Raw genomic sequence first — 21017 nt, 5'->3', positions numbered from 1 at the left:
ACATTCTGCAATGTTGCACATATCTGGAATCATAGGTCACTTATTTGACAACGCTGACACGAAGAAACTTAGAGGATGAGGCTTGCATTATGGGATCTGGATGGAAGAACTATTATAAGCTCAAAGAAGTGAATGAAGGCATCTGTGCGTGTCACAGGCGATAAAGGATCCTTCCATTACACCTACGATAATTCCGTACGGCACTACCCGCTGTACCAATGGGTCATGGGCCAATTGCAGTGACACACCTGCTTGATGACCGTGAAGCTCGACCACGATGCATCGACTGTGCCTGACACGATCTTGATAGTTGCCGTCTCGTCCAAGTCCTTGTGGATCGTGTCCCGATGCTTCTCCATTTTGGTGGGTCACACTACCCACAAGGTTCACGACCTCCTTGCGAGCGGTTTTTATGAGTTCACGGAGGCCTTTCCAACGCGATCGATTTCGCCAGCGGCTGGTGGTGGCGGGGGTTACTATAAAGAACGTCTGCCGAGCTAGGATGAAAACAAGCTTGGCCTGACAGAACGACAAAAATGACGGAGTGTGTCGGGGGCACAGCATCCTAATTACTCACCGTGGAGTGACTTGGGAAGCACAGGAATCCGGCGAAAGTGGCACTATCAGCTAGCGCGCTGTGGATCATGGTCAGAAGCACAATAGCGACCCGAAAACGCTGTACACACGCATAGTCAAGAGGAAAGGACACATCCCAGAAGGTAGTGGGTCATCCCACGTACACGATCTTCGAAGTCAACCCGTTTTGTTGAGCTGTTACCCTATGAGATGGGGATGTCTCCAAATAGAGGTCAGGGTCGACAGGGTATGTGGGAGAACGTTATGGGTGGGGAAAAAAGTACACGGCGGGTAATGCCTAAGAGATGATAGTGTTCATATGGGGTTCAAGGGGAAATAGTAGCGGTGGTCCCATTATGCTTTATATGTGGAACAAGAGCAAGGAGCGAAGTTGAGGACGATGCGGACTTTGAGACTGAATGGAGGCACACAAATGATGTCATCCATGGCCGTTTCGGTTATTTGACAACAACTGAAAACGTGCGTCTTGCACCATTGAATAAATAGGAAATGACTGGACGCAATACAGAGATATCCAGGACGACCCACTCCAGAAAGGGTAAGATGACAGCACAGGTAAGGGGCCACCACATCTGAGGCGGCCTTCCAAGCGGAAAGGACGGAGCTATCTAGGCAATCAAAGCAAGAGGTGACTCAAAGAGAGACATCGTCCTTTGGAGCTCGAGCAGAAACACTGATGCAATGCACTTGGCAGGCTAGGAAGCTGAGGCAAGACAATTGAAAGTTACCTCTGTCTACTTTATTCCGGCTATTTGACCTACAAGCCTCAGGCTGTCCATCCCGTCTCACCGGGGTTCGTATTCTGCGCGACCGAAATGCCAAGGGCACGGCAATAAAGCGATGAATTCGGCTGACTCCGCGGAAAGCCTAAACGTGACGTAACGCGATGGACGTCACACTTGTGCACTTGTCTCGTGCTTCCAATCTGGATTAACCCCGATGCATGGATTGGTATTTAAAGTGGCCAAGCCTTGACAGGCTTGTTTCGCCCCTCCAACAATCTCAGAAGTCATCTTAAGTATAAGCGAAACATTTAACACTCTTCCTTACTATGTCTGCTGTCGAAGCTCCAGCTAAGATACTCGTTACCGGGGCCTCTGGCTTCATTTCTGCCCATGTGTGCCGTGTGGCCCTCGAACACGGCTATCACGTCATCGGAACTGGTAAGTAGGAATCCGTTGGGCGCGTCGTTTACTCTTATCAAGGAAACATATCACAAACCACGAACCTAGTACGGTCCAAGAGCAAGGTAAGACGTACTGATCATTCATCACTCGCATACCAATAATCCCCGTCGATGTTTCACTTTCCAATAGGGAGATTATTTGGACAATCTCTTCCGTGAATATGGCGCGAGGTTCAGATACGTCGTAGTAGAAGACATCGTCAAGGTTGGAGGTGTAGATTATCTCCAAAGTCCTCGCACTCTAACGGACAAACAACGCACTTGCGTATAGCCCAGCGTTTTCGATGACCATGTCAAAGGAATCGACGCGGTTCTTCATACTGCCTCTCCGTTCCACGTAAGCTTGAATTGCCCCAGCGAGCCATGTTCACAGAAACTTGTTCTAGTTCAGAGCCAATGATCCAAAGGAGCTGATCGATCCTGCGGTTCATGGAACCACAGGGATCCTGAAGAGTATCTTCAAGAACGGGTGAGTTACCCGACTCTCCCGCACGAATCCCTTCTGCCACGCACACTCATCCCTATTTCATACGTGCCGCGATCCGGTAGACCGAACGTCAAGCGCGTGGTCATCACCTCTTCCGTCGCAGCCGTCATATTCCCCACGGAATCACCCTACACGTTCACGGAGAAAGACTGGAATACCTACTCTCCAGATCTCATAAAGAAAGAGGGGAAGAACGCGCCGCAGGGACACAAATACCAAGCAAGCAAGACGCTCGCTGAGCATGCGGCTTGGGAATTCATGAAAGCAAATGAAGGGAATATCAAGTTCGATTTAGTTACTATTAATCCGTCTTGGGTGAGCGATCCGGCGTTTTGAAATTCTTGTATATTTGTTCGTTGTTGATACAATTGACCCAGGTTCTCGGTGTAAGTGGTATGTATCACAAATAAATGATTCCTGACGCTCTCGTTGCGATCCTCCAGCCCACCATCCATCAGGTTCGCCATTTCTTGAGAATGTCCCATGTCCCTCTCCACTCACTACACTGCATTGACCCTTTCTACAGGCAAAGGAGCCAAAGGCTCTCAATGAATCCATACGCCAATTTTGGGAGCATATCAGCAGGCCACAACCCAAGGAAGCTTTGGCGGTATCTGGTCCAAACTTCGTTGACGTTCGCGATGTCGCACTTGCCCACGTCCGGGCTCTCGAAGTCTCAGAGGCTGGAGGACAAAGGTTCATTGCGAGTAAGGGACCCTTTACGTATCAACAATTTTGTGGGTGTTTTGTTCTATTCTCGTGTCATGGGACTGAAGCTAACGGTGGCCGGGACATCCTTACTATATATAAAGACGATATTCTCCGTGATGCGCGTGTACCAAACGTCCCTGAAGGCTATCCCGGTTGTGACAAAAACACGAAGACCAATTACCAGGACGGTTCGAAAGCGGAGAGGGTTCTGGGGCTTAAATATACTCACACGAAGGATACCGTGATCGATACCCTAATGTCTATCCGGACGAGATTCCCCCATACTAATCGCCAGCCAGTTCATTCTCAATTGTGAACTTGAATGCCTGCAGTGATCAAGTGACTCCAATAACTAGCCCTTCTTTCCGCCAACACATTTTTCTTGGCTTTGTTTACTGTATATTGTTGATGTCATCGGAAAAACCATCAAGGAGCATATCCCTATCATTGTTGTGGTCCAGTCTTGTTGCCCCGCGGCCTCGTAGCACATTGGCCATGATCGCAAAGTGCACAGGATGAGTCACTCAGTTATGTTTTGACTATAAAGTCACGTTTTTCTGGTATCTTTTTATCTCCGAGCGAGTGACAGCAGGCCAGCAGGCCGGACCCCAACCTCCGACACACACAGCACAACAGTACCCCTACAACCTCCCTGGTCTTTTCATCATGATTGGCTTGGGGCTTCTAAGGTACGCCGGATTTCTGCCAATTGTGAAATGAAGAGGTTTAAATCTGGAATGACAGCGCGATACTGATTTATTTGTACCCGTCGTATGCAACGTATAAGGTTCTCGCAAAACGACCTGGGACAGAGGCTGAGGTAGAAAAATGGTGCGTGGGGTTGAGAATGGATCCTGTGCGAGTGATTGTGTTCTGATTCGTCATACGCAAGGCTCATTTATTGGTGTGTGGTTGGCGCGTTCGTGGCGTTTGAGAAATCTTTCGAGTGGCTTGTGCACTGGTGGGCACCTTCATATGCATTAGTTCTGACGCTTACGTGGCGTTTATTCTTTATCACAGGGTGATATTTTACAGTGACATCAAGGCGCTTGTCCTTCTGTTCATAAGCCAAGGGGTTCGTCCTTATGTCCAAACTGGTTTGAACCCCTATCCTTGCTAACTACTTTCATCCTCCAGGGAACAGGCGTTATCTACCATGGATTCCTAAGCCAACACTATGCGCAATACGAACCGGAAATAGACCAGCATATCGCAGACATCAAGACTCAAACTTCAACTTACATCCAGGAACGTCTTCAAGACCTGTTTAAGGCTGTCACAGGTGCTGCGCAGAGCGCATCAATTCCTCCATCTGGGGCCGCTAACCAGACGTACGGTGACCTGGCAAGCCGTTTATGGAGTGCGTATGGAGGTTCTGCCTTGGCGACAAGAGCGAGAATCCTTAGTGGCACCGGCGGCGCTGCGTTCACGAACGGCGCACCCTCCCCCAACGCGTTCAGTGGACATGAGTTTGGGTTCTCGACAAGTGTGGATCCTAAAGGACCCCCCGTTACAGAGGGGGGAGACCAACCGAACGTCACGCCCACGCTTCCACGTTCGACGTCTGGCAATAATAGGTCTCTTTCCCCTTCGCCCTCTCAGGGCTGATTATTCATACACTGTTCATTTATCTTTGTATCACTTTCGCGCATGTATATGGTGACTGTAGCCTGGGCCTTGGTTTGTGTAATAGATTGGGCACGTTTTTGACATGCGCGCGTCGCGTGATAGCACACGATTATTATGGAGCAAAGGCAGCATGCAACGTTTCCTCGCATCGCTCAATGAAAAGAAATCAGCTGCTTCATTGTTCAATGTTGAATACGGCAACGTTCTCTCTGCGACTCTTCACTGTGCCATCGAGGCAAATCTGGCTGCTGGTAAGACCTTGCGTAGCGGTATCGGACTGTTGAGTCGTTTTTCTCTGCCGAAGCCATGCTAAAGCTTACCGTCGAAGATGTCCCAACCACGATGAGCAAGTCATACCAATTAAGCCTTCGGGCAATCTCTCCCATGGCAGGGCGGAGGAGCCCAGCTTCCAATTTGAGCCGCCACAATGTGGTAACTCGTCGATAGGTATACGCCAGTTTGGATCTTCCGCTAGCAGGGATTGGGCGAGGGACGGGCATAGGTCAGGTGAAGTGCTATATTGAGTGTGCTTGCATAATGTACATTGCGTGGTGAGGATACATCCGTGCATTTCCAAGATATTAGCGAGCCCAGCGCTTTGATGTTCAACTGACAGCGATGAAAGTTCTTCCTGAGCTCTTTGAGATAAACCGTCGTAATCAGGATCGGGGGAGAGCATTTCTCTAGTAGATTGAGAGCAACGCGCGACAAGACAGCAGGGTTGTTCAGAGAGGCGAGTGCATCATGTGCGGGGTTAGGCTTCGCTTCCAGGCAACTTTGTGGAAATGGAGGATCAAGAAGATGTTTCGAAGGTGTCCTTGATCCACCACTATCTTACATATTCCTTCTGAAAGCATAGAATTACCACACACGGTCCGGGTGCTTGGAGAAGCCGTCAACGGATGCGAAATCTTTGTTGTTCTGTGTCAGAGCAAAGGACCGGTTCCTGTTAAGGCTGCAGCGTAAGCGCAGGCAATATATTGAAGGGCATTCCAGACCCCTCCGACTCCCTTGTAGGTGGGAATTCTTGGGTAGGGTCCTAATTAACACACTGACACTGGGAAAATCAACCGATAGAATACATGCCCAAGCCTGCGGAAAATCCGGCACCTGCCAAAATCATGACAAGCAGCAGCCAATGTTTTCTTGAATTCGTCTCAATTGGCCCATGTGTCGAAGAAAGTCAAATATGAGGCTGTGGGTGCATGGTATATTGAAACCCTTTGTCCCTCGAAGCGGTGCAGGTGCGAAGTTTTACCGTTGAGTATTGTGTGGTCGCTTTGCCTTTTATAGCTCCTTCGCAGCGCCTCACCAATCTTCTCCAACCACAGGATTGGGCTGCGAAACTATCAGCCTTTGTTCCTTCGCCTGAGGACGCGGTCAGTAGCCGCTGACGAGTAGGCAAGACCCCAGCCTCTATAGAGGTGACGAGGAGGACCGTCAACTGCAGGGATGAAATCATTGTTTCGTCGTGCGCGCTCAACCGATCAGTTGAAGCCGAAACTTGTCCCAAGCCCCCTCATATCTCTTCCAGAAGATGTGCTGATCGCGGTACTGGCTCATGTTGATGTGGCTGACATTATTAGATTGCGTCGGGTGAGAATGTTCTGGCTTCGCTTTGCCGCAGACATTTGACAATTCTCTTGCATTATCGCGGTCTTGAAGGTTAACAAAATCTTCAAAGACCTTACCAAGACTCTCATCGTCTGGGTACATGCGCTGAAGTGGTTTCCTCTTGTCCTCCATCACCGTCCAGATACTGAAATCGCTCAAGAAATCGAGGATGCTCTTGTGTTTTCGTGTAAACTGGAACAGAAGCTTTCCTCGTCTAAGCTCACCACTCGTTCTGGGTGGATATTATCTGAAGCGGTTGGTGGAGAGTTATGGACGCCGAACATGTGCATAGCTAGGGACTATTTGGTCGTTTCTGGTTCAGAGAATGGTTTCCTCTGCGTCAATTTGGCGACCAAGACGTCGTGGAAAATCCCTGTCCCCGACTATCCCGTTGCGCACTGGGTGAATGCAATGGAAATGACTCTCAAAGGGGAACTGGGCCTGGTAGTGGTCATACGCAGTTTGGAGTAAGTTCGTCCGGACGACCTGGAATTAATGTCCCCGGTCAACGGCAGATCTTAATGAACATATCTAAACAGGCGTATGCGGAAGGCAGTTGTTTACTTCCAACCCCTACCAGAACTGCCGTGCGATGGGAGGGCACACGAGCTTATCACTATCACTGTAAACGACAAAATCAGCTGCGCTGAACTCAGTGGATCTTCCGTCTTGGTTGGTTCTGCGTCCGGAGAGATTACTCGGGTGGACCTCGAACATATGGTCACGCAAAAGTACAACGTCGGAGTAAGCTTGCATATGCATGACCACCGTACCTTCGCTTATCCTTGCGCACTAGGGACATATCTGGGACGCAGCTATTTACGATCAATTTCTAGTCGTTTCGCATTCGAGCACCGGCAGCCGTATCACGATCGTGGCTCTTTCGCCGCTGAACAATTTGACGGATCAAAACGGTGACTCGGCAACCGATTCAGTCAAAACCATTACACAACGAGATCTCAATACCTCATCTGACCAGTCCCGGGAGGTCTTTGCCGTAGGACTTCCAAAGCTCGCTCTCCCTGCACTAAGCACACCGGATCGCGCTATCCGCCTATTTACGCATCCTCTTCCAATTATCCACTTAGCTCATTCTTTCATTATCCCCCACCAAGACAGTGAGGGTCGTGTCGATGCTGTGCATTTCAACATCCCTAAAGTGCCGTTTTCTTCCCTCCCATTTTTACGGAATTCTACGTCGTGGACCGTGTCCTGTATACGAGCTGGCCACTCGAGAGCGATGAGCCTTATAAGCGTCAGGACAAGCAGCGGTAATAGTCAGGAACTCATCCTTACCGATGTGCAGGAGGATCGGAGCGTCGTTCACAAGCGAGTAAACATCCATTCAAAAAAACTTGCTGATAGCTTGCTGGAGAGAGGGGGTGAGCTTGCTTGGGATGAACCTTCGGGTCGGGTCTGTGTTTGCACGAGAAGAGCCCGGCAAAAGTGCGTCATCACGGTCCTGGAACTCTGATTTCAGCGTCGCTTCCGGGTGCCAGGTGTGGACAAAATGGACTTTGTGCATTATTTATCTTATAGAGTTTAATGTTCCATATTTCATACACGCATGTATGGTAAATGCATTCAGATCGGCATTGAGCACAAGACCACGCAGACCCAGATCAGCTCCTAATGTGGAAACCTTAGGCAGTCATTCGATTCAACTTGTGCTGAGGATAAGGCACTGAAGGGCCATCATGTCCTACGTGTCCCCATCCTTCTGTGCGAGGATCGGGTCCGCGCGAATACTCATCCCAACCACCCCTGCGTACAACCACTACGGTTTGCAAAGCGGAGGGTTGATCGTCCAGCCCATTGAACCAGCCCATTCGACCAGGAAGATGAGGGAGCATTCGTTCTGTGTCGAAATTATCATGCCATTGTCGTCCAGTTAAAATGAGGGTAAGGTGGACAACGTTGGAAAATCGACCCATCAACGCCCAGAAGCCGGCTTCGCTCCCGTAAAGGATTCCCGTGAATGTGAGTTCCAACGCGCAGAGGTGGTTGGCGAATATCGGAATGAGCGGGGCGAGGCTCGATCCAAAGAGTTCAGTGAGAGTGTCAACAGCAACGCTGAGGTGACGAATCGGGCAATTGAATTGCGATATCATGAAATCCCTACAGATATGGTGCAACGGTATGGAACCGCTGACAAATCCGCGAAGGTGGAGGGCACTGATCGGTCGCTGACCTCCGGCAAAACCCACAAGGACTTCCGGGTTCACTTGCACTGAGGTGAGATTGGGGAGAATAGTCCCAGGAACGATCAGCCGTTTTTTCCCAGAGTAATCCAGATGTAAGATGGAAGGTTGGGTCCCAAGAAAGTCGAACAACGCTCGATCCGGGATGATATTTGTGGAGAGCGATTCCAGGTGGAAGGACACATCGTGGAGGCCCTGTAGAGTAGATGATACGGAGCTATCAAAATTGGAGACAGCGTTAATGGTGAGCTTCTTCAGATTCTTCATCATCCCAAGAACTCGCAAACGTTTGTCAAGAATGCGCGTTCGCACTTCGCGATCGAGCCACGTTTGTTTAAAAACGATTCGGCACGAATGTACGTAGACCGCCCTCCCATTCCTAATCATGGCATCCAAGCGCTCCTCTATGTCCATTATCTTATCCGAGTCGAGTGTCACTCGCCTCCAAAGCAGTGGAGAGGTGACATGATACGTGTATTTACACGTGAGATATAACGAGTGGATTGTCTCGCGATCGGACAGAGTGGCGATGGTCCATAGCACGTCATAGGGCGCTCTTTCTTCAAAGCTCCTGTTGGTAGTGGTCGTTGAGCATAATGCCTCAGTGCCCGTCTAGGTATGTTCATATCAAAAATCTGCCTTCCATGGGTCATCAGAAAGCACTTTACCATACGTGATTCTGCTACAGTCATCATACAGGATCAGAGCCAGTCGCGTGGAAGTCAACGGACTTTCAATAACGCGATTGGTTGCATTCTCTGCCAACGTCGACGAAAACATACGTCAATAGAGAAGATTCTGCCTTTGTTCAACCCCAAAAATCGTGCAGTGATGAAAGGGCAACAGAACATTAGCTTTGAGGTTTGCTGCAGGGAAGCGTGCTCTTGTCCACAGCATGGATTTAGACTTAAATCGTAGAGATCTCTCTCAATGGTCTGGCTTTTGCGATTCAGCCAGGAAAATCGCAATTCGCGCACGGGCGTAGTCTGCCGTGCAGTGCATGGTTCTCAGGTCCCTTCAAGAATCTTGAGGCCATACGACGCAAATGGAGCAAATATCAGAATGTCGTGAGTGGGGAGGCTTCCGGTTGAGGATCGGTCTGAAAGATGATGGGTGTCAATGGTTGACTAGCTTAAGTTCTTGGTCTTACCAGTTTTATCCGGGCATTGTAACATATGACGCTATAGCCTTAGTCCTATTATCGCACCCCAGAGTGCGAGTGGCGTACCTGGGGGCGCGATCGCCTTGTTTATCGGGACCATCGTGCCACACACCATACATGCATATGAAAGGGACATGCAGAACTGAGAGCACGATATCTAATATCGTGCTCAGTTTTAACATTGATACCTCGAGTTCGCTCTCATGTGTCACGGAAATGAGCGTGTAGTACCAGTCGAGACAAAGGGCAACGTCGTGATGAAACAAGTGCATCAGAAGGGGTCAAGTTGGTTTGCAGATTCCCACGATCCTTTGCTTTCTTCCGACAATCTCCTGCGTTCCCCTGCTACATCACTCATCCACGCCCCAACAACATTTATCAATAACTGCGGTGGATTGTCAGGAGTGTTACGAAATCATAGAGGCTGGAGTCCTGCTCACTTTTTTGGTTGTCCAAATAAAGGTCACGTGGCGTTACAAAATTCATGCCAAGACCGATTTACGGCAAAGTCCACCTCCCCCCCTTCCAACCTACCTCCAACCATGTTCAGAGCACCGAAGGCAGTGCTTATCCTGGCCATGTTGGTCACATTGGCCAACGCTGTTACGCTCTATAAGGTTCAGAGCGTCGATATTAATGGAAACTTCTTCCGTCCGACTGGCACTGCCCAATTGCCAGCGCCATTGGTCACCATGGGTGCCTACAATGTCACCACGTCAGGGGTCTTGTTTTTCGCTTCTTGACTCAGGCTGATGTATATCATGCGCAGGCTGGCGGCGCCTCCGCTCCCTAGCCCGATGCCTCCGTTGAACCCACTAGCCCAACTCTACTCAGGTGCGCCGCAACCTGGAGGACCAGTTTCTAGAGCGTGGTTGCGATGTCTTCTTCCCTAGGTGGTATGAAAGGACTGAGTAGACCACAGGCGGGAAATTTCCTTGGATTCTCGATTGAATTATCTGTTGCGAACCAAATGCGTGCGTTTTTCCACCCAGTGGTTCCTCTACTCTGTGCTTGCTGACTTCGTTCGGCGAATATTTGGCATTGGTGTATTGCCTTACCATAGTTGGAACGAATTCGAGCCGTCAGTAGACTGGTCATATTTATCAATAACACGGCAATCAAATTGACTTCCCCAATACGTCAGGTTTGGCTGTCCCTTTCCTCAACCATATTGCGACTATCAAGTCTCGCGCTGGCGCAGCTCCGCCAATCCGTGTGGGAGGTAACACTCAAGAGAAAGCCCGACTCTTTTTTACCAACTTCCAGGGTTACGAGGTAATCAATAAATCCGTGAACATGGACGCTTCTAATCCGGTAAGCAGTGTTCATTTCCCCTTCTGCCACGATGAGAGTGACCTGTTCCTGGTAGACTTTGACTCCGGACGTCGATATTAACGTGGATTTATTCTACATGATGATGAATATCAGCGGTCTCCTTGGCGTAGAGTGGTACTCGGGTTTGCCATTCAAAGATCCGACAAATACCACCGGGATTGCGGCGATAACGGCTACGATAGAAGAAATTATGGGTGATAGAATCATCGGTCTCCAGATGGGCAACGAACCTGATCTGTAAGCTCACCTTGGGGATCCTCTTGCCAAGTTTCCATCGGCCCATTTTGTGCCTTCGTAGGTACGGAATTGGTGCTCGTTCACGTCCTCAGGGATACTCTATTGGGAATTTTATGGACGAGTGGGGCGCTGCTATTGCTGCCATGCAGCAAAATCCCGGGATTACCAATCCACAGATCCTTCTTGGCCCCACGGTCTGTTGTAATATTGACGGGCTATGGAGTATCGACCAAGTCATTCAGGCGGGATACGTCACCGGATTTAACAATCAGCTGAGGGTGCTCGCTGTGCAACGGTATCCACATGGTAAGAGTTACACAGAGGGAGATCATTTATGAGTCGGTTGATTAATCTGTTGCAAAGATAACTGTGCCGTAGATAATCCACTCCCACCGGAAGTGCTGTTCCCTCAATACATGAGGCATGATATGCTCACTGGCATGTCAAGTAGCTATACCCATGCATCTGGTACGTTGAGCACGCCCTGCTCGTTTCCCCATTGTTCCCTTACAGATCTCAATTCCCAGCGTACGCCATGGCTCAGAACAAGCCCTTTGTGATGTTTGAGACGAACACTGGCTCTTGTGGTGGTTTTGGTGGTTTGTCAGATAGTTTCGGTGCTGCCATGTGGGTTCGTGCCCTTACGTCACTGAATTCAAGTGCTGACATGCTTCACTTGCAGCTGGGGAGTTGGTGCGTCTGTTAAATGCGCTTCCCAACGGATTTATGTCATCTCATGAGCTGCTGGAATAGACTGGGCTTTGCAATTGGCATTCACCAACTTTACCAACGCGCTATACCACTTTGGTGGTCAAAATGTGGCATATAATCGTAAGCGAGTCGTTGGTCTATTGCTTCTGTTCCATTGAACCTTTGAGATGTAGCTTTCACGCCTGCACCTGGATCAGTCGACACAGAATTGTGGACGACCAATGCTCTCTGTGGGTACTGCATGTTTCACAATCTCGCTGCTGACTTAATACTCCATCGGCAAGATTATTCATATCTCATGGTCGCTGAAGCTCTCGGTCCTTCCAATCAGTCTCAAGTTATAGATCTCACTCTAAACAGTAATAACGTGTTCACTCCAGGTTACGCCATATACGAGAACGGCAACCCCACAAAGGTTGTTTTGATCAATTATTTGGCCGATCCTAGCGGGGCTTCAGATTTAACTGTTACTGTCGCTATTGGAGGGGGGACCAGTGGTCAACCGGCTGCTAATCCATCGACCGTCAGTGTTAGACGTCTATCTGCTGCGACGTGAGTTTTACAGTGTCGCGGAGGATGATCTTCTGATGCTAGATCTTTTAGCATCTCGCAGAAATTCAACATTACATGGGCTGGGCAGAATATGGGATATTACCTTGAATCTGATGGACGATTAAGAGGGACCCAGGTCACCGAGACGGTCAATTGTGATCCTAACAATGGTGTGTGGATCATATTCTTGCCATTCTAGTTTCGACTCATTGCACCTTGTGAATGTGACAGGCTGCCAGATCAAAGTGCCCGCGCCAGGCGCTGCTCTTGTTTTCCTCACGCAAGATGGTCTTAATGCTGTCACACCGCCAAATGAGGATACCATGACGTTCCCCACCACCACCCAAACTGGGCGTTTTGCTGGTGGCGCCACTATCGACAATCAGGTTCTTCTTACGATGAATGGACGTGGTGGGAAAGCCGGGCCAACTGGTAAAAGCACGAGTCAAGGGAAAAATGGGAATAACTCGGCATTCAGAAGGGCTGAGGTTGCTGTTAGCCTTGTCCTTGGTGCCTTGGGCGTTGGAGCGATGATGATTGCACGAGTTCCTTTGGTGTGATTCGGTAATTTGGGGAGATGTGAGAGGGGACGTGACTTGATGTTTTTGGATGCCACAGTCGACATGGACCTTGCAAGTAATATATATTGTCATCATGGATACTGTTTTTCTTCGTATTTGCTGTACACGGAACCATCCATTGCCGCTATCTTCGCCTGCATAGCATAGAAGGACAATAAGCACCCGTTCATGGGCGTCCAGCAGTCACTCTCGATATGACACTTAACAATTGAATTGTAGGCTGTGCTAGTGGTCATCCCCTTGACACGAGCACGAAACGAAACCGAAGGAAACATCGGACAGGCTAGGATATTCCTCACTTCCGGGAAGTACCAAACCTGGCTGGTGGTACGGTACCCAACGACGCAGCCGAGAACCTCACAAATAAGCCTGTTTGTTTATCCGGATGATTGTCTCTCTCTCGGATCACGGCGACCCATCGGGCGACCCCGATTTATTTGTCTCTGAAGACGGAACGACGTTGTTTGGGGATAAGAGAATAATCGCTGGGGAGTCAGGCCCAAGTGATAGTAGTATCACCCGTGTCGAGGCCAATCGTATCGCGCAGACGTGGACCCAAACGGGTGCGAACCCTTGGTTGAAGTGGGGTATCGCCGTACTCGGGTACATTCTTGTCCTACTTGCTGCATTCTTGTTATCTTTTCAGAAGAGGTACGAAACTATCGTGACAACTTTATCGTGGGCGCAGCTTGATGATGGGGGCGGCGTGGGGAGTGATGGGGGCCCCCTTGGCGGTACTGCCACTATCAACGCGGGATATACATCGGAGGCCAGGTTTCCTATGCTCCTTCTTCTTGTGGATATTACGAATGGGGCGAGATGGGATACGTGCTCGGATGTGTTTGTTTCCAGTGGGAACGCGTGGACCGACGCGATGGACCCTCCGTCGTCCTGTGACTTTGAGGGACATATAAGTCAACAGCGAGTTGGGAATTATGATACATACCTGCTCGATTTCCCTTCTATGTCCAATTGCAGCGTGTCCGGTGAGTTTGTTGTTGGGGAAATGTTCAGCCTTTTTGTGCTAACCGATTCTTTCTTGGGTTCCGACTAGCGCCATCACAATATCTTCGCATCATCGCGACGTATGATTCAGAGGCAAACGATGCTTCTATCATGGGGGTTGTTTTTCCACCTGCAACGCCTGCGGAAGTGATATACAGTGCTGTCGGGAATGATGGGATTAATTGCGTCCTGCATTACATTCCCGAAGGAGGTCGGACCGTCGGAACAATCTCCCCTTCAACTACGGTGCATTTGAATGGGACGAAACGCACGGACTATACCCTAAATCTTCAATGGGTTCCCCCTTCGCCTCCGTACGTTTACTACCCAATGAGTAGTACTTTCACCGTCTCGACCACTTCCACGTCATACCCGTATACATCTTCTGCCACTACTAGAACGCACGCCGCGCGTCGCTCGATCCCAACAAAGGGACAGAGAGCCATGATACCGGCTCCCGTCCCACAACGGAGAGGTTCTGATGGAATAATGGATCGTATGTACCTTCCTTCCTATTTCCTGCTAGTTACCTCGGGATCTTTACCATGCACTTGTTGCAGTTTCGTTGCGATACGAGTCATTCCTTCAACCTGTTTCGACTGAGAAACGGCAAATGAATCGGGTTGATATTGTTTTCGAATGTCTTGCGCTCCTTGGGGTCATGAGTGTCATGGCTCAAGTCATCGATGCTGTCGCTTTTTGGTGGAAAAGAAGATGGTTATGTAAAAAAGAGCACTTCGATTGATTAACAGCGCCCTCCCGTCCATGAAATTCCCCCCACCCCCCCATCATCAACTTTCATTTTCGGGTGATCGCGAGTTCGAAAGCTCGTCCTTCAGCAACCAGCATCCTGACTGCTTATCCTTTCGGTGGGGTGCAAAATTGTCTATCAAAGATGCACAGGCACATTTATCATTATTGCTTTCGTTGGGCAATCATCACGTCATGTACTATTAATTGCGCATCTCTGTACTATTGCTTAGCAAAATGGATTTTTGGCAATTTTAAGACGGTCCGAGGAGGGGTGTTACATAGACGGATAATCAGAACGACAAGGTGGAGTAGGGGATTCATTGCTAACCTCTACAATTAAAGTGTTATTGCGGGTTTGAAGATGGGGACAAGACAGTGACTTTCGGCGTTTCTGAGGAGACGATTGGCTCAGGTGCTTGGTCTCCTTCGGATAATGGGTCTTTTGCAAGTGCAGGTACAGGTTCGGATGCCGGAACACTGTCTCCCGAAGGTTCTTCGGAGTTTTCGTTATCGTCAATTTCTGTGATAGAGAGCGCATAATTAGAAGCCGAAGAAGGGAATATTCTGGACATTTCACCTTCACCATAGACATCTGGATGCCGGCGGAAACAGTCTTGCATCATCTTAAATTTCTCAACGCAGTCCATACCCTTTGGTTCCGCCTCGGAGAACACGAAACATGAGAAGGCTTCACGGAATTCCATTCCACACGGACCGTGGGCCATTCCGCCAAGACATGGGCAATCCCAATTTATTTCGCCAGTGTCTGGATTGAATGCAGCTTCGCTGGAGGCGCCAGCATCCCCCAGTGTCTCCCCTTCTTCAGCGGGGGAAGGGGGAGATGGTTCTGAGGGTTCTGGCTCTTCGTCATCCCATATTGAGCGGACACTCCGACGAGCTAAAAGAATTACCCAAATCGAGAATAATGAATATCATATTTTAGCATAAACACAGAATGTGTAGAATATTTCATGAGGCGTACATGGTGAACCAGAATCCAACAGTATTGGATTCTGGATTTGCATTCCATAATGATAATAAGTGAACGCCGCGCCTGTCGCAGTGGCGAGAGTAGCAAAAACAGGGAAGAAGAAAGGCGCACGACGCCTGGTCATCGTCGAGGCTGTATGAAATGACCTTCTAGCGGAGATAAACGAGCGTAGTGCGATGGAACGCATCCTGATGTGAACTGGAAAGATTTTGGCTGAGAAAGCACAACAGCGGCCGGTGCCGATGTCACATGAGTTCTTCGGCATCATAACATTCACTCGCACTAAGTTGTCCTGTTCCCACCTACAATTGTAAACCACCATACAAATCTGTGGCGGAGTCATGAACTCGCTGTACACTCTTGGGCTCAGACAAATATCCTCTATCCAAGCCGATATTGATAGGCTGCGGACTGAAAGCGACTCGCCAATTGCGCTCCAAGGTGAGAGAAGTGGGACGCTATATCGCTCGGGGCATTCTTCATTTTATTTTCCCCTAGGTCAGATCGCTGCATCGTTAGCGGCACTTAATCGAACTGTGGATGATTATGATTCAATGGCGAAACGAGAAATGATCAAATCCAAGCAAGAAAAAGCTTTTCTGTTCGTCCAGTCATAAAGGTCTCCAAATTTTTAATGACCCCTGATGTCATAGGCGAGTACAGAAATTCCGCTCAGACTATAATGACCTTCGCAAAAGCTTTGATCACGCAAAGCGACTGGCTGACAATTCGGTAAGTGAATGCTATCGCTAGGCTATCTCACCTTGAAAGATTACATCTCACCTACCATTGTGCCCAAGCATGCCGAAGCTCAGCGCGCCACCCTTTTCCAATCTTCCTCATCTTCCCTACCTCCAACCCCATCAGCACGACAACGATTCTCGGGTAACGCGTCAAATTCGGTTTCCGAGTCACCCTTCAACCTCGCTCCCCAGCCTACCTCCAGAGTAGAAAGAGCCCTTGATGAGCATAGCTTCTTGCAAGAAACGGAGACACAACTGGATAATTTCCTTGCACAAGGAATGGAGGTTTGGAATAATCTCAAGGACCAGAAAGAGGTGCTCAAGGGGACACAAAGAAGACTACTGAGTGCTGCCAATACGTTGGGCCTAAGTCGGGATGTAATTGGATGGATTGAGCGACGGAGGTGAGACAGGTTCATTTTGATAGCCACACACACCTCACCGTTGGGTTTTGATTAGCCGCGAAGACACGGTGATATTTGTTATCGGGGCGATATTCACTTTTTTCTGCTTCTGGTTGATCTGGCATTACTTGGGATAATTCATTATGGCTTATTTGCGCATCCTTCTCTCGCTGTTCACATAATCGCTCTTGGACCGGTCAAGACAGACCGACATCACTAATGTGGATGGTCTCGCGGAGGACGGCTAAGCAACATAAACATGGGTGAGGCCATCGCAAAACTTGAGGAACACATGCACATGATCTATTTTCTCTTCGTCTTCTTTGCTGGCCGACTCGTGCTCCAAGCTGCCTCCTCGTCATCAAGTTGCCTGCTTCGACTCTTCTGCCCACCTCCTTCATATTGTGCATATATCTTCTTGGTCTCCTCCCACATGGAGAGGACTACACGGCTGTTAGCTCGGATATCTTCATGTTTGCGGCGAACTGCTTCGCGTAGGTTTCTGATCTCTTTCGCTACGATCGAATCAGCATGCCCCCTCAGCATGTGAATCAGAACAACTGACAACGAAGTCATAATCCACAAATACCAATCAGAAGTATACGACGCACCCGAAAAAACAAGTTCCACGGGCGTGAACCGCTGTACTCTTGCGGTGATGAGGGTCCTAAATGACAGATGCATGAGGCTTGCGTACACCACATTGCCCCACTGCCTACTTTAAGGTGGGGGTTTTTGCAAGGCTAGACATCGCAGACAATGCATTTTGTACTGAAATCTTCAAGCTTTTTGGGGGCGGCCCCTCGTTTCGCAGGAATTTGTCCAGTGATGCATAATGCTTGTCTGTGTTATGAATCAGTACTTGGAAGGCGCAACTTCCTCAAAGAAAAGCCAGACATGTAAAATTTGGTAAACTGTCGATTCCTGCAACCTTCCCGTGGTACACCAACGGGCGAATGGATTAGATTGACGTCAATTCAAAGAGATAAGCGCTCGCACAATGGTTGCGATGATTTGGAAGGATCTCCCCCTCTCTGTGGTGAATGACAGACTCTCCTGAAGGCCTCCTTCCTCCTCGACATACTCGTGCACAAGGAAACTACACCACGAGGCCCATTCGGAGCCAATTGACTGCAGCTTCTCGCCTTCCTTCAGTGGCATACCAAGTTGAACACGCTGGAACATGTCTCGCTCCTGGAGTTCTGTGAGATCGTTATATTCAACTTAATTTTGATTACGATCGAACGCGTCAGTAAGGGTAGCCCGACTAGCGATGGAGTGGCCTACCGCATGTGAAGGATTTTTCTTCAAAAAAATTCTTGACATTGTCTGGAAGAGTACTGCGCTTTCCGCCACCTCGACCTTTCCCCGTCCCCGTAAAATAGTACTTAACTTTAGAACCCTCAGGCATGACTGGGAAGGCCTATTCAATACAGAATGCGAAGCAGGCTCGAAGACACCGACATGGGATTATTCTGCCTTAAGCTTAGATTCACTCCTTTTATGTCGATTGATCGACTCACCCATCAAAGAACTTCCTCAAGGATGTGAGCCGCTGCTTCCCGTCCAGACACACACGATATGCACTCCCATCTTCACGTCTTCTGAGCGAGAAATATATTGGTGGAATGGGATAATTTTGCGCCATAGAGAGAATGAGACCTATTTGCTTCTTCTCTGGCCATACCACCTCTGAAAAGTCCTTGCTTAAGTATATCATATTGTGTTATGTACAACCAAATGTGGCAAACCTCTCTGGAAGTCGGGCTTGAGGTCGATGGTTTCTGACCATTGGAGTTTAGCCTTGTATGCCTTCCTTTGCCATCATGCCTAACCGCAATTGGCAACGAACCTTGATGTATTTGCTCTTCAACCGTAACATGCTTCAATGCAATCATCCATACTCTGCTTGCGGACTTTGTGCTGACTTACGATGCAAGTCAATAGCTCTCAATGTTCCTGGCAGTCTCATTGCATTAATGCTGTGCAGTGCACAGTAAGGAATGAGGAGATACCTGTAATAGGCGATCTCAGCATCCCTACCAACAGCTGTCCTCTCGCTAAGGGGTCGAGGTTAGCATTTTCTATGTCTTCATCGCAATCATCGTCGCTCGATAATCCATTGGGTCCATTGGGGCGGGTGCCTTGAGAGGTTGTCTCCTTCCCCTCGCCTTTGAAAGTGACATGTACCACCTCGGGGACGACAGACATATAGGCTGCCGCAGTAGAAGTCAAATTTGGGGTAGAACAACCACTGCAGTGAAAGCAGGAGTTGAAAGAGTGACGCACGTGATGACACTCACGCTTCTACCAAATATAATTACTAAATTAGGCCGCCGTTATCTTGGACATCTCATTGCCAACCTGATCAATATTCGAAGTGGTGCCTAACTCAACTCAATACTTTGCTCTCGCACTGTACCATTTACATCCTTCTTCATCTACCACCACTCTGCAAAACTTCAGGAGAAGCTTGTCTCTTTCCTTACCGTCTTTAGCGATACCACCCAAGTATGGCTCAAGTACATCGGATCTCCATATTGGGCGTGTTAGAAACAAATCCGAGAACCGGGCTGCGGGTGCACATGGGAGCGCGGATGAAGGGAAGTATTGCAGCTTCGGTGAAATGGATGATGTTGCTCCAGGTAATGAATCTGAAGAGAGGAACCACCCCTGAGTAATCATCAGATTCTATGTGAAGCTCTTGGACCCAACCAGACTGACCTTCAGTTGGGCGATATTCACTTCCTTCTCAAAAGAATCACCCACAACCGACTTCCAGTTTTCGACGAAAACAGGTTCCTCTATCGGTATGTCCTTCGAAGAGACGCCACGTTCAAATAAGTTCGCGCAATCGAGAGTGAAGACAGGAACCTTATGATGGCTAAGGAGCCCTAGGCCTATTTGTCGCACAACTCCGCCTATGTCACAGTGCCAGGAACTCTCACTTGAGCCTTGCGACACCGTCCCAAACCATCGCACGACTTGATCTGTTAGTTCAGGGATAATTGCGTGTTCATCATGGAGCTCTTGAAGTAGCTGGTCGAGGGGAACACCAGAAGGAGAATAGGAACCAGCCACAATGAGAATAAGTATTTTTTGCAGGAGGTCCGACAGTGTTCCCAGTGACAGTGGTCGAAGAACACCTGCCAAATCGTCACCCATTTGCGTGTAAAGGAAAACTATTCAGCACATGCCTCCAATAGTGACGACTCTCGCAATCCTCAATCCCTCCTCTAATTCGGCGTCGCTTGCCTGTATCATACCCTTTGCCCGATCGTATGTGAGCCTCCTCCGCTTTGGCTGGAGACTCTATAAGTTGTATTTTATTGCCTACGAGAGTTCGGTGTACCTGCGGCTCATCCCTGTCCAGCAATTCTGTTCCTAACAAGACTTCGTCCCCCCTCAGTAGCGAGTCTATTCGTTCCAATTTAGGCATAATTGGCACGAGTTCAAGGATTTCGCGCAGCTGATCCCGGATGACCACATCCCCATCTGGGGGCACCTCGGTATGGTCAAGGTTCGCCTCTATTCCCCACGACGAAGAGCATCTGGGAGAGGTAGCCACAACTTCTGTATTTGACAGAACTACTGACCGTATCGCATATGTGGTGTTAGGAGTGCAGAGAACCGCATCGTCCGACTTGTTGCCCTTAATGCAGAGCTTCAAATCTGATGATCGCGACTCTATTTCAGCAAGCAAAGAAGGGGGCAATTCCAGAAGTCGGTATGCGGTATGCGGGGACGGCTCATCGTTGACGGAAGGGAACCGAAGTGTACACGACATGAAAGTGGACGTGGACTTGGAGACGCGTCATTCACGTGATCCATTGACTGGAATTTTGATGAAACAATAAGCGCGGAGGGGACGAAGGAAATCTCTATTCCAATAGAGGCTGATAACATGCCTAAGGGAATCTCCCTCCGAGTCAGAGGCAAGAAGGCATGATGAACACTTGTGCCTCAACGCTGCGAACCCCATCGTCACAGTCACAATCGGTCACGTGGCCAGACATTGACAGGTTAAAATATTCTCGTCAGCTTGTCATGACCCTGCGGAACAGCCTGAGCGGGACACACCTGTGCATTGAGAGGTGGCTACTGCCAATGCCGTTCGG

At 49.1% G+C, this 21017-nt stretch overlaps 12 protein-coding genes across 12 annotated transcripts; 6 read left to right on the top strand and 6 right to left on the bottom strand.

The window, feature by feature from the left end:
- Positions 1–248: 248 nt before the first annotated feature.
- EI90DRAFT_3288879 (uncharacterized protein) lies at positions 249–635 on the bottom strand (the record flags this gene model as incomplete). The annotated part of the gene is made up of 2 exons (XM_039067130.1): positions 249–519; positions 578–635. Coding segments are annotated over 2 exons (328 nt in total), but the record flags the coding sequence as incomplete, so codon positions are not given.
- Positions 636–1503: 868 nt separating this feature from the next.
- On the top strand, positions 1504–3436 carry EI90DRAFT_3053955 (D-lactaldehyde dehydrogenase). The gene is made up of 10 exons (XM_039060053.1): positions 1504–1760; positions 1830–1846; positions 1914–1988; positions 2055–2120; positions 2170–2252; positions 2333–2585; positions 2648–2656; positions 2714–2728; positions 2797–3007; positions 3083–3436. The coding sequence occupies exons 1-10, from the start codon at positions 1649–1651 to the stop codon at positions 3295–3297; spliced, it is 1056 nt and encodes a 351-aa protein (XP_038916960.1). The 5' UTR covers positions 1504–1648; the 3' UTR covers positions 3298–3436.
- Positions 3437–3491: 55 nt separating this feature from the next.
- Positions 3492–4691, top strand: EI90DRAFT_682063 (TB2/DP1, HVA22 family-domain-containing protein). The gene is made up of 5 exons (XM_039067952.1): positions 3492–3670; positions 3726–3812; positions 3874–3942; positions 4002–4056; positions 4119–4691. Exons 1-5 carry the CDS (start codon positions 3648–3650, stop codon positions 4587–4589), a joined length of 705 nt encoding a protein of 234 aa, XP_038916959.1. The 5' UTR covers positions 3492–3647; the 3' UTR covers positions 4590–4691.
- A 92-nt stretch (positions 4692–4783) lies between these two features.
- On the bottom strand, positions 4784–5554 carry EI90DRAFT_3053950 (uncharacterized protein; the record flags this gene model as incomplete). The annotated part of the gene is made up of 2 exons (XM_039060052.1): positions 4998–5554; positions 4784–4907 (listed from the first exon to the last, which is right to left on the bottom strand). The coding sequence occupies exons 1-2, from the start codon at positions 5287–5289 to the stop codon at positions 4786–4788; spliced, it is 414 nt and encodes a 137-aa protein (XP_038916958.1). The 5' UTR covers positions 5290–5554.
- Positions 5555–5930: 376 nt separating this feature from the next.
- Positions 5931–7855, top strand: EI90DRAFT_3053944 (uncharacterized protein). The gene is made up of 4 exons (XM_039060051.1): positions 5931–6206; positions 6276–6691; positions 6764–6968; positions 7021–7855. Exons 1-4 carry the CDS (start codon positions 6063–6065, stop codon positions 7696–7698), a joined length of 1443 nt encoding a protein of 480 aa, XP_038916957.1. The 5' UTR covers positions 5931–6062; the 3' UTR covers positions 7699–7855.
- On the bottom strand, positions 7719–9429 carry EI90DRAFT_682688 (uncharacterized protein). The gene is made up of 2 exons (XM_039067953.1): positions 9094–9429; positions 7719–9037 (listed from the first exon to the last, which is right to left on the bottom strand). The coding sequence occupies exons 1-2, from the start codon at positions 9118–9120 to the stop codon at positions 7868–7870; spliced, it is 1197 nt and encodes a 398-aa protein (XP_038916956.1). The 5' UTR covers positions 9121–9429; the 3' UTR covers positions 7719–7867.
- A 1035-nt stretch (positions 9430–10464) lies between these two features.
- EI90DRAFT_2917640 (uncharacterized protein) lies at positions 10465–12982 on the top strand (the record flags this gene model as incomplete). Its single annotated transcript, XM_039054619.1, has 12 exons — positions 10465–10561; positions 10651–10668; positions 10732–10901; positions 10957–11159; positions 11221–11465; positions 11523–11627; positions 11687–11794; positions 11901–11990; positions 12044–12100; positions 12155–12422; positions 12474–12592; positions 12654–12982. The coding sequence occupies 12 exons, from the start codon at positions 10465–10467 to the stop codon at positions 12980–12982; spliced, it is 1809 nt and encodes a 602-aa protein (XP_038916955.1).
- Positions 12983–13221: 239 nt separating this feature from the next.
- Positions 13222–15013, top strand: EI90DRAFT_3053938 (uncharacterized protein). Its single transcript, XM_039060050.1, has 3 exons — positions 13222–13989; positions 14058–14504; positions 14569–15013. The coding sequence occupies exons 1-3, from the start codon at positions 13389–13391 to the stop codon at positions 14751–14753; spliced, it is 1233 nt and encodes a 410-aa protein (XP_038916954.1). The 5' UTR covers positions 13222–13388; the 3' UTR covers positions 14754–15013.
- A 92-nt stretch (positions 15014–15105) lies between these two features.
- On the bottom strand, positions 15106–15982 carry EI90DRAFT_2971440 (uncharacterized protein; the record flags this gene model as incomplete). Its single annotated transcript, XM_039055724.1, has 3 exons — positions 15744–15982; positions 15339–15659; positions 15106–15281 (listed from the first exon to the last, which is right to left on the bottom strand). The coding sequence occupies exons 1-3, from the start codon at positions 15937–15939 to the stop codon at positions 15106–15108; spliced, it is 693 nt and encodes a 230-aa protein (XP_038916953.1). The 5' UTR covers positions 15940–15982.
- Positions 15983–16093: 111 nt separating this feature from the next.
- EI90DRAFT_2918150 (uncharacterized protein) lies at positions 16094–17036 on the top strand (the record flags this gene model as incomplete). Its single annotated transcript, XM_039054638.1, has 5 exons — positions 16094–16193; positions 16251–16353; positions 16406–16488; positions 16563–16899; positions 16955–17036. 5 exons carry the CDS (start codon positions 16094–16096, stop codon positions 17034–17036), a joined length of 705 nt encoding a protein of 234 aa, XP_038916952.1.
- Positions 17037–17078: 42 nt separating this feature from the next.
- On the bottom strand, positions 17079–18454 carry EI90DRAFT_3053932 (uncharacterized protein). Its single transcript, XM_039060049.1, has 8 exons — positions 18423–18454; positions 18364–18374; positions 18187–18312; positions 17899–18122; positions 17797–17830; positions 17619–17742; positions 17511–17566; positions 17079–17459 (listed from the first exon to the last, which is right to left on the bottom strand). Exons 3-8 carry the CDS (start codon positions 18308–18310, stop codon positions 17203–17205), a joined length of 819 nt encoding a protein of 272 aa, XP_038916951.1. The 5' UTR covers positions 18311–18312; positions 18364–18374; positions 18423–18454; the 3' UTR covers positions 17079–17202.
- An 842-nt stretch (positions 18455–19296) lies between these two features.
- On the bottom strand, positions 19297–20686 carry EI90DRAFT_3145352 (uncharacterized protein; the record flags this gene model as incomplete). The annotated part of the gene is made up of 5 exons (XM_039065278.1): positions 19297–19572; positions 19624–19716; positions 19774–20045; positions 20166–20211; positions 20252–20686. The coding sequence occupies 5 exons, from the start codon at positions 20684–20686 to the stop codon at positions 19297–19299; spliced, it is 1122 nt and encodes a 373-aa protein (XP_038916950.1).
- Positions 20687–21017: the final 331 nt, after the last annotated feature.

The sequence above is a fragment of the Cantharellus anzutake genome, assembly GCF_015039405.1.
Source record: "Cantharellus anzutake strain C23 chromosome Unknown EI90scaffold_19, whole genome shotgun sequence".
Lineage (NCBI taxonomy): Eukaryota > Fungi > Basidiomycota > Agaricomycetes > Cantharellales > Hydnaceae > Cantharellus > Cantharellus anzutake.
The sequence above is the reverse complement of the archived record's forward strand: the minus strand, read 5'-3'. Positions and strand labels throughout refer to the sequence as shown.

Bases quoted from the DNA above. Each gene is read 5' to 3' on its own strand.
- EI90DRAFT_3053932 (XM_039060049.1), bottom strand. From the start codon at position 18,310: ATGCCTGAGGGTTCTAAAGTTAAGTACTATTTTACGGGGACGGGGAAA. The intron at 17,831-17,898 runs GTGCGAGCGCTT...TACCACGGGAAG, and splicing joins TCCAAATCATCGCAACCATT to GTTGCAGGAATCGACAGTTT. The intron at 17,743-17,796 runs GTCTGGCTTTTC...TTCATAACACAG, and splicing joins CAGTTTACCAAATTTTACAT to ACAAGCATTATGCATCACTG.
- EI90DRAFT_682688 (XM_039067953.1), bottom strand. From the start codon at position 9,120: ATGATGACTGTAGCAGAATCACGTATG. The intron at 9,038-9,093 runs GTAAAGTGCTTT...GAACATACCTAG, and splicing joins CTGTAGCAGAATCACGTATG to ACGGGCACTGAGGCATTATG.
- EI90DRAFT_3053955 (XM_039060053.1), top strand. From the start codon at position 1,649: ATGTCTGCTGTCGAAGCTCCAGCTAAGATACTCGTTACCGGGGCCTCT. The intron at 2,121-2,169 runs GTAAGCTTGAAT...AACTTGTTCTAG, and splicing joins ATACTGCCTCTCCGTTCCAC to TTCAGAGCCAATGATCCAAA. The intron at 3,008-3,082 runs GTGGGTGTTTTG...CTATATATAAAG, and splicing joins CTTTACGTATCAACAATTTT to ACGATATTCTCCGTGATGCG.
- EI90DRAFT_3053944 (XM_039060051.1), top strand. From the start codon at position 6,063: ATGAAATCATTGTTTCGTCGTGCGCGCTCAACCGATCAGTTGAAGCCG. The intron at 6,692-6,763 runs GTAAGTTCGTCC...ATATCTAAACAG, and splicing joins GTGGTCATACGCAGTTTGGA to GCGTATGCGGAAGGCAGTTG. The intron at 6,969-7,020 runs GTAAGCTTGCAT...CTTGCGCACTAG, and splicing joins CGCAAAAGTACAACGTCGGA to GGACATATCTGGGACGCAGC.
- EI90DRAFT_682063 (XM_039067952.1), top strand. From the start codon at position 3,648: ATGATTGGCTTGGGGCTTCTAAG. The intron at 3,671-3,725 runs GTACGCCGGATT...CTGGAATGACAG, and splicing joins ATTGGCTTGGGGCTTCTAAG to CGCGATACTGATTTATTTGT. The intron at 4,057-4,118 runs GTTCGTCCTTAT...TTCATCCTCCAG, and splicing joins TTCTGTTCATAAGCCAAGGG to GGAACAGGCGTTATCTACCA.
- EI90DRAFT_3053938 (XM_039060050.1), top strand. From the start codon at position 13,389: ATGATTGTCTCTCTCTCGGATCACGGCGACCCATCGGGCGACCCCGAT. The intron at 13,990-14,057 runs GTGAGTTTGTTG...GGTTCCGACTAG, and splicing joins GTCCAATTGCAGCGTGTCCG to CGCCATCACAATATCTTCGC. The intron at 14,505-14,568 runs GTATGTACCTTC...CACTTGTTGCAG, and splicing joins TTCTGATGGAATAATGGATC to TTTCGTTGCGATACGAGTCA.